The 9,923-nt window shown below is 47.9% G+C and overlaps 1 protein-coding gene across 1 annotated transcript; it reads left to right on the top strand.

Moving 5' to 3' along the window:
- The first annotated feature begins 4,025 nt into the window (after positions 1-4,025).
- LOC121300158 (suppressor of IKBKE 1-like) lies at positions 4,026-8,188 on the top strand. The gene is made up of 6 exons (XM_041228607.1): positions 4,026-4,162; positions 4,832-4,992; positions 5,199-5,304; positions 5,846-5,988; positions 6,836-6,949; positions 7,334-8,188. Exons 2-6 carry the CDS (start codon positions 4,834-4,836, stop codon positions 7,433-7,435), a joined length of 624 nt encoding a protein of 207 aa, XP_041084541.1. The 5' UTR covers positions 4,026-4,162; positions 4,832-4,833; the 3' UTR covers positions 7,436-8,188.
- The last annotated feature ends 1,735 nt before the right edge of the window (positions 8,189-9,923 follow it).

Below are 9,923 nucleotides of genomic sequence, written 5' to 3'. Positions count from 1 at the left end.
TCTTGACAATGCCATTGTCCTGTTTGTGTTGTTGCTGCCCCTTGTGTCATTCCAATGACTTTGTATTCAGATCCGGTCTGTTTTTCGATAGTGAGACGGCTCTTTCATCTGTGTAACGTTGGCCAGACCGGTCTCTTTACAGAAGCCTATGCCCTCTAGGAATCGTCACCTTGGGTCAAGTTTTCTTTTGTTTTACTGTCCCGGGATGGAGCAGCCCCTTACTAATTTAAAGACACTGGCTGATCTCGTCTCTTTTACACGTGTCCATGGTAGGCAACTCGATCAGCTTTGGAACGCAGGGCAATGCACAATTCAAAGAAACATTTGAGAAATTGCAGTAAGAGTGTTTTGCAAGAATCTTAAACAGGTAAAGGTAAACACTAAACAAATATACTCTGAAGCTGCCTGCTTTCAAATCAGCCTTCTGCGCTGTTTCACACTGGTTTTCTAACCACGGCATCAGGCATTAACCCGGTGAAAACACAAGCAGATTCTACAGCCTGTATTTCAGGCAGGTAATACGGAACCCGGGCTGAGGAGCAGGAACATGAGCAAGCCAGCAGCCGGGCACAGACCCCTAGGAATCGCAACAGCAATAAAAGCATGTCTTCTTCATATGCCTGTATATGCAGGGCCCCCTGGGTTTGATTTCCAGGAAGCCATGTGTGTGTGTGTGTGTGTGTGTGTGTGTGTGTGTGTGTGTGTGTGTGTGTGTGTGTGTGTGTGTGTGGTCTCCAGCTGGACCGTCTCCCTCTCTCTCCCTCTCTCTGGCCTTTCTCCCTCTCTCACACTCCATCCTCGCCTGTGTGTCTCATCACTCATCCGTTCTGTTTACTCCGGGAGACGTGGCAATTAACCGTTATCTGACTCGCTAATGAGCCCCCCCCCCCCCCCCCCCCCCCCCCCCCCCCCCCCCCCCCCCCCGTAACCCTTTCTCTTGTCAGGTTTCATCCATAACTGTAACACACACTCACACATGATGTACTGGTGCTCCTGTATTAGATCATTCATGTCATCCTCAGTAGCTTTCCTAGGCAAGTGGGGTTTGAGACCAACAGGGGGCGCTACATTGATAAAAAGTGATCTGTTATAAATAGGTTTTAATGTGGTGCTCTATCAATGAGATCGTCACAACTGACCATGCTGGAGTGCAGTCAAGCTGGTTTATAAACACATCACCCCCCCTCCCCAGGAGCCATGTGCTTATATATGAAACAAAACTGCATTTTCACAGAAACAGCGGGTAACATAAGCCCACGAGCTTTTGTCTGATTTGTCTTTTGATTATACAGTAGATATTTTTTATAGGCGTTTGAAAGGGTGTCTGTAGCTGTTAAAAAAACCTCACTGGGGATGTGAGCCAGCAGTTCTGGCACTGAAATAGTTAAACACCAACAATTCAGGAGGGGGGGGGGCGTCAGGAAATAGTCCTCATTAAGACATTCCCGCTATGCTGTGTTTATAAATACTAAATAATCTGCTAGTGGTTGATTGATGGTGGTCAGTATCGCTGACACTTCCTGTGTCCAAAAACAAATGGACGTGGATTAAGTAGCGCCGACCCCCCGTGAAAAAACAATACTTTGAATATCCGAACTCTTCTAGTGCACCCTTCACAGCTCCGAGTCCCATAAATCCAGCTCTTCGCATGACCCCGGGCTAGGAGCCTCATTCCAAGCTGGGTGGCCTCCGCACTTTCTCAGCCCGGGGATCAGAGCTCTCACTGTGGGGAGCAGAAGCCGTTCCAGCGCTCAGAAATGCTTGGTGTTCCTGTGCTCTCTGAGGTCAGCCTGTTACTCTGCATCGCACACAGCATGATAACAATGCTGCAGTCATGGGAAATGAGCTTAACAAAATACACGCTGAGGTGTACAAGGCAGGGTCTTCTGAATTCATGTCTTTAAAAAAATACACCACCAACAAAAAACACGAAATAACCAAACACAGGAACAAATGAAAGGGTGCCACCGGGACATTGTAGCAGCCTTTTTTAATGAGGAAAGGGAAACATAATAGTGGTTTTTATCAGCCAAAAATTGCTTTGGTTTGCGTGAAAGCCCAGCTAGCAGCAAGACCGGTCTTGTTAAGTGTATGAAGCGCTGATGAGTGGCTCAGAGCGGTTCTGGGGGTGCACTCCTTATAAGCCTTACTCAGCTCTTTAGCAGACTCAATTAAGGCTGCTGTGAGTGATTTCTTCCCATCCATCTCACAGCTGAATTAAAGAGGACAGGCCTCCCTCCCGCCTGGCTCCTCTCTGAGGACTGTTTACCCAGGACCTCGCTGAACCCTAGCAACCAGTCTCGCGATCTGGCCCTTAAAGAACTAAAGATTAAGCCTCATTGCAACAGTTTGGCAGGGCTGCATCTTTAACTGCTGTGCTGTTAGGCTGGCTGCAGAGTAATGTGATAATCTGGGATCTCTCTCAAAGTCAAAACGACAATCTTTTTCATGTTTTCCCTTCACAAACGTCACACAATATTTTTAAATTGCTCCTTCTGCTCTTTAGATTGACCAGGCTGGTTAGGTTTGTGATCCTAATTCAAAATGCAGGGAATCTTATCATGCCCGTCGCACTCACTAGAACTGCCGTCATTTTGCCCCAGAATTCTACCCTGCACTCCCAGCCTCCTATGTGAGTTTTGGATTGCATTAGACTATGATATGACAAACAGGTGTGTGCTCAGCCTGGGAAGCCTCTGGAGAGTAGGGGAGAGGTGAACCTTGTGGAACCCCAGCCAAGATCGGCAATTCATTTCAGGGTTAGAACCGCGCTTGCACCTGACACACCAAGCGTCAATGCCTCCAGTCTTGTTAATCGCTGTATTCCCAGGCGTTTGCTCAGATTAAGTGTTTGCTGGCATATATAATTAAAAACCAGATCCGCTTTGGAACCTATTAGCAGCAGCTCCACTTATAACAACGTTGAGAGTGTATCTCTGCACTCAGAATGTCAATGACAATCCACGACACGCTCTGCATAAACAGAGGCATTCATATCAGCTTCTGGACTCCTGATACGTGTCTAAGTGTGGCTACCTCGCATCCAGTTGAGAGTGCGTTTTCTCTGCCACTCTTGTAGGACGCTTCACTTCACTAGCGGGTCTCACACAGCAAAGAGATGCACTCTCACCTTGATTAGAGGCAGCCATTGAACAGACACACACCAGAGGGTGCGCACCCCCGGGCCTGTCTAACAGAGCCCTGACAGCTTGAGACAGCACCGCTTCTCTGCAAACACGCGGCTGCCTCACAGGGAGCCCAGAGGATCAGGCAGGCTGGCTGCGAGTGCTTATCGTGGAACCAGAACAAACAGGATAACAGATAACAGAGCCGCACTGACAGATCACAGAACTGCACATGCTCTGGGGTCAAGGATATGCACACACACACACACGCACACACACGCACACACACACACACACACACACTTGGGCTGACTCATTAAGTGTAGATTTACTAATCCAAATTCCACACAAGCTTGGATGTGCCACCAGTATGAATAAGGAGACCATACGCCTCTGTGTTCAGCGGGACAGTTTGGGACAGTTCAGGCTTTTCAACTCACACCCCAGTGCATTCTGGTAAGTGTAGTCCTGCTTCTCTCTTAAAGGAGAGAATGGTACCTGAGACAGGTAAAACGGACCACAATGCATTGCGGTTGCGAGTTGACAAGCCTGAACTGTCCCTCTGAACACAGAGCCATATGGCCACCTTAGGTATGAAAATTTGACAGCTATGAAGGAACATCAACATTAGTTTCCTAAATACTCAGAGTTAATTGTTACTTTCAGGGTCGAGTACGTAGAAATATATTTTAAACCAGTTAAAAAGTGTTTTTGAAAGGAGAAAATGTTAATGTTACCAAACGAGATACAAAACACACCCGGCATCCTCAAGGAGAACTAGAGACGTGTGTTTGAAGGTTCCTCAAACTGACAGGTATTCTGACTGTTAAAAAAAAAAAAAAAAAAAAAACAAGAAGCAGTTAATGAAGGCAGTAAAGCCCCTCACGACATGCCTCTCAATGTGTGCCAGGCGCTAGGACCCTGCAGGCGCGGCCCGGTCCAGGAGCGGAAGTGAAGAGGCGGGCAGGCCGGGCTGGAGAGGCAGGGGCCCCGGGGTCAGGTACGCGGAGACACCGCTGAAGGGGGTCCGAGAGCAGGTAGGGTGTGTTTGTTGTTATCGTCCTGACCGGCATTCCCTTAAGATGTTTCGTCGTGCAGCTCGGACAGCGGCGACTGGACATTATTGCCAGCGAAAGAAATGCACGTCAAAAAAACACTTGACTATTTTTTGTTTCCACTTGTAGCAACAGGAAGTGTGATCTCGACGGATGGATCCGATGCAAAGTCTAGGTGTTATATAGCGTGATATATTCCGTACGCGGTACGGGGGTCCTGTCACAGCTGCTGCGCTCCGTTGAAAGTTTATTTTGAGGCGATGGGCATTGCTAACGCGGTGCTAAGTTGAAGATGTCATTTATAACTGCCTGCTGCTGCAGGTTGCCTCCGGTGTTCGTGTAAATTAGGGCAGTGTAAACAAAGCGGACTCCGCTTTCTGATTCGAACATTGTGAACGGAAAAGGCTGGGGCCGTTGCGTAATATATGGGCTAAAGGTAACATGCCAAACCCTTAGCCTAGTTCTTATTTTAAAAACTGCACTGTACATTATTGCAATAAATGTATTCAAATGACATTGAGACACGCAATGCGTGCCTCTGCCAGAAGCATCAGATTTGCTGGCGCTGTCTACCTTGCCACAGTTTCATTGAGTGAGGCGACACAGCCCTGGTTGATGGTAAACTCCTCACAGCCTCCCCTCCCCATGCAGGGATGGCCTGTACGATGCAGAAGATCTTGGGAGATGCCCGCACTCTGCTGGAGAGGCTGAAAGAGCACGACGTGGCAGCAGAGTCTCTGGTCGAGCAGTCTGGAGCCCTGAACCAGCGCGTGGAGGGCATGAGGGAGGTGGGCATGGCCCTGCCAGACAAGGTAGGGGCTCAACCAGGGGAAGAAGGGGGCAGGGAGAGGGGGTACGACGGTGCCAGACGAGGCAGGTGTGACTGCTGAATGTCTCAAGGAGTTGAAGCTCTTGATCTCTCCGTTGACCGAACTGCTAAATGTTTGGCAACAGCAGTATCCTGTCCAGCAGGATTGTTATGCAGTGCCCGCTTGAGTATGGATTGGTTTTGTTTCAGTACAAGGAAGATTGCCCAGAACTGAAGGACCTGTCCAAATACAAACCCCACATTCTGCTGACGCAGGAAAACACCCAGATCAAGGAGCTGCAGCAAGAGAACAGGGGTGAGTGTGGAGCAGGGAGAGGGGAACCAGCAGGCTGCAGACCAGAGAAACAAACACATGCACAGCAGAATCCCCCTGTTAAAACTGCCTTGAATTGAAATGTGAAGTTTGAAATCTAACATGAATACTACTGAAACACTTTTATTGCTTCTGGTAGACTTTTGCAATATCATTTTGTAATTATATTTATTATATATATATATATATATATATATATATATAATATTATATATAAATTCTAAAATTGTAGGTGAATCTTTTGGCCAGAGCTGTACATTTCTCTTGTGCAGTGCACTAAAAAAAAAGGTTTAAAATAACCGTTTCTGAACGTCTAGTTAAAACAGATGCGAGTCGATGAGATGCATGTGACAGTATAACTGAATTCAAGCAGGCAGACGTTTCAGACGGGTCCCGTTTTTCGTGACGAAGGTGTGAGCCGAAACGGTCTGTCTGCAGTAGGCTGGCTGTTTGAAGCTCTGGGTGGATGGAAATGTTGTGGTTTGCCAGCTTCCTTCCCTGTCTGAACTGGGTGTCCCTACAGAGCTGTGGCTGTCCCTGGAGGAGCACCAGTACGCTCTGGAGCTGATCATGGGGAAGTACCGCAAGCAGATGCTGCTCTTCATGACGGCCAAGAAAAAGATGGACACCAAGCCAGTGCTCAGCCTCCACCAGGAGCACTCCAAGGTCCAGTAGAGCCGCTCTGAAACGCAGCTGAACTAAACCCAGCTGAGTGAAACTCAACCAAGTACAACAAATCCACTACAACTGCTTTGGCTTGAATTAAATCAAAGTTTACGCACATAACTGCTGTGTGCTTAGGAAGGGCTGTGGCCACGCTCTCATTTCCGTTTAGTACAGGCCTCCGTTATACAATTATACAAAGTGTTTGATTTAGTGCTGTGTGTGTGTGGTTCAGGGCTGTGTTCGCTGCTTGTGTGTGTGGTTCAGGGCTGTGTTCGCTGCTTGTGTGTGTGGTTCAGGGCTGTGTTCGCTGCTTGTGTGTGTGGTTCGGGGCTGTGTTCGCTGCTTGTGTGTGTGGTTCAGGGCTGTGTTCCTGACGGCAGTGTTCGCTGCGTGCGTGTGTGTGTGTTTGATTCAGGGCTGTGTTCCTGACGGCAGTGTTCGCTGCGTGTGTGTGTGTGTGTTTGATTCAGTGCTGTGTTCCTGACGGCAGTGTTCGCTGCGTGCGTGTGTGTGTGTTTGATTCAGTGCTGTGTTCCTGACGGCAGTGTTCGCTGCGTGTGTGTGTGTGTGTTTGATTCAGTGCTGTGTTCCTGACGGCAGTGTTCGCTGCGTGTGTGTGTGTGTGTTTGATTCAGTGCTGTGTTCCTGACGGCAGTGTTCGCTGCGTGCGTGTGTGTGTGTTTGATTCAGTGCTGTGTTCCTGACGGCAGTGTTCGCTGCGTGTGTGTGTGTTTGATTCAGTGCTGTGTTCCTGACGGCAGTGTTCGCTGAGTGCATGTGTGTGTGTTTGATTCAGTGCTGTGTTCCTGATGGCAGTGTTCGCTGAGTGTGTGCGTGTGTGTTACAGGAGGTGCAGGTCCAGGTTGATCGGGTCTGTGAGATGGGAGAGATGATGAGGAAAGCGGTCCATGTGGACGACCAGCACTTCTGCAGCGTCCAGGAGAGACTGGCACAGCTTGAGGTGAGCAGAACCGAACCACACACTGGCCGTCAAACTCACACTGCCCTGTGCAGAACATTATTCATGGTGTGTTTTGATCAGCTCCCAGGAGTTTGATCAGTTCCTGAACTGAAGTTGTTAATGATGCTTTAAGTGAGGAACAATGCATTTAACATCAGACACCTTCCTGGCTCCAGAGCTTTTTAAATACGGCTTCACTGAAAGCAGTTCTGAACCCAGGAAACCGGTCTGGCAGATGTCCGCTCTCTTGAACAAAAAACTCGAGGTGATTTCAGAATTAATCTCTTTATTAGTTAAAGTTAAAAACTGGCACGTTTTGGACCTCAAGCAGCCGTCCTAAATGAATTCATACGTCAAATGTTTTTATGTTTATTTTTTGTTTAGCTTGAGAACAAAGGTCTGCGTGAACTCCTGTCAATCAGCAGAGGGCCTGTGAAGCAGCAACGACAGCAGAAGAGCGAGCCGTCTGAAAACACAACAAAATAGCACCACCTTGTGGCCAAAGCGCTGTGGTGCACTGCGAGCAAAACCACCTCACTGCCAGCCTTCTGCCCCTCTCTACACTCCCAGCAGCAGCAGCAGTTAGACTGTCAGTAAAGGGGCTGGACAGGAAGGCTAGACTCCTCGAGCCTTCTGACACAATGAACGAGGCGAAATCGTTGTCAAGATGTGGAAAATCATTACCTTTTTTATGCATAACCACATTTCATCCTTTTTTAAAATTATTTTTTTTTGCCATTCAGTGTTGGCTTTTACTCTTTGCTGCGGTCCTTTTAAAAAAAAAAAAAAAACCCTCGACCAGCTGGCTGGGGAAAGCAAGCATGTTTTATGTCTGTCTTCTGTGTGCACGGGACAGCAGTACAGAAATCCACCCAGACTGTCAAAGCACCGGCTCACACAGCTGGCACTGGGCATTCCAGTCCAGTCTTCAAAGCAGTTCAGGGATGGCAGTAAGACTCCTGTTGCATAGCGGTTTTACCCATTCCAGGTTGTGCTATCATCTTGATCAGCCACAGCGGGCAGGCAACAAGCTCAGGTGTGTCTTATTAAACTCGCAGTGAAACTGGACCTGATCAGACTGCTATGCGTCCCTGCTTGGAAATATCCGCTCGCTGAAGTGTGTTTGTCATCCTCTGTTGTAAACACGGCAGCCTGCTCAGTAATCTCTTCACCTGAGAAACGACTTCATTGGGGTTTTGACAGACCAGGTTAAGGTTCGCAAGGACTTTGGTGGGGGGGGGGGGAAGGAGGACTGCAGGTGGGGAAACGTGCTGGCATGGCCTTTTCTAGTCCTAGTTTATAAATATGGACCAGTCTGTCCACCACCACCAAACCGCTATGTGTAACCCTGTGCCACCAGTGTAAACGTGTACCACGGACAGAGTTCTTGGGTTTCCTTTCATATTATTTTTTTTTTTTTAAAGTGATTTTTCTGTCTCTGTCAAAGCATTTCCTTAAGATGCTTGTGAGATTCCAAGCTCTGGTTCTTGTCGTTTTCATCGCTGTTGGAGGATAACCCTTCCTGGAAAGGCTGGGCTCCTCAGGGTTACGATCAGGCCTCTTGTTTTCTGCTCGAGACTGCGTTGGTGTTGCAAAGCCTTGCTCTTCGTTAAATGCAGAAAGCTGCAGGTTTTGAAAGTGTGATATAAACCCAGAAATGTGGGAATGAACTGCACCAGGAGAAGAGGCAGTGTTGGGTCTCCAGCAGGACCACAGCGAGCCCCTCGAAGACTCTGGATTTAGGCACCAGTTTGAAATGCTCCCTTTCACTCAGCTTGGCGTGTGTGGGCTCTCTCTTTGCAAGGACTGCCCGGCCGGCTGGCTCAGTGCTTCACAGGTGCTGGTAAATGCAATGTAGCAGCGTCTCAGGTCAGAACACAGGTTTCGGTTTCTTGTAACGCTCAATAAAATGTGAAAATGCTTGAAATGTTTCTTTCTTTTTGCCTGTGAAATAATTAAAACCACTGATCTGAATCATTTGCATGTATATTTTGATGGTAGGAAATCATAGAATTAATCACCTGATTTGTTTTTATTGTTTGAAAGCAAATAAGAAGGAAAAAAAATTGAGGTTGTTTTGTGATGTGGGCAAATACTCACTTGAACTGGATTTGAACCCGGGACTCCAGAGCACGAAGGCTGCCCACTGTGTCACCTGGCCTCCCAGTGCACACAGCAAAGTATACCAACAGCCTGAAAAAATACATTTGAAAAAGGAAACAGGAAATACCGTAACAGGCATGTATGGATCAGTCACTAATTAGACCAAGTTTAAAAATACTCTTTACATGAATGCACTGGAGTCTCTCACACACATGAATGCACTGGAGTCTCTTCCTTGCCTTTACTTTGCAGTTTGACTGCAGCTCTGCCAGGTCTCTGCTTCATGAGACCCAAGTGTTTAAATAAGGAACAATGCCCTGACTGGCAGTTCTGGGTGGAAGGTATTCCAGCGCAGTTAATCATCCCTCTGAATCCTTGCCCCTCGCTAACGCACAGGCAGTGGCTGTGTTAGCGGGGCCGGCTCCCTGCATGGTAATTAAAGCAGCAGAGCCCTGGAGCTGTGCTGTTTACTGTAAACTAATCCTGCACAGCCTCTCTGCAGATAGGACATGAAAAGCCGAACAGCTGACAATAGCCAGCCCGGGACCTCAATGACGTCTTCATAGGGGGCCTCAGAGCAGAGCTCGGGTGCTTTCAGAAAAAAAAAAAAAAAACTAGCAGAACTCCTATTGAAGGAACAGGCTGGAAATAGACACACCCCCTGTGAAGGGCAGCTGAATGGGGTAAGGGTTAGCAGCATGTGAACCGCTGTCACGGCTGCCAACAGCACTGTGTGCATGCATATGAACTGACAGGCACACACACACACACGAGCAACCCGACAGCTACTTTAATTCTCAGAATCTGCTAAAGGAATGTCCTGACCAAGTGTCTTCAGAAAGTGGATCATGCATCCATATATATATATATA

Source organism: Polyodon spathula, chromosome 25 (assembly GCF_017654505.1).
Source record: "Polyodon spathula isolate WHYD16114869_AA chromosome 25, ASM1765450v1, whole genome shotgun sequence".
NCBI lineage: Eukaryota > Metazoa > Chordata > Actinopteri > Acipenseriformes > Polyodontidae > Polyodon > Polyodon spathula.
This window is presented reverse-complemented; position numbering and strand designations above follow the sequence as displayed.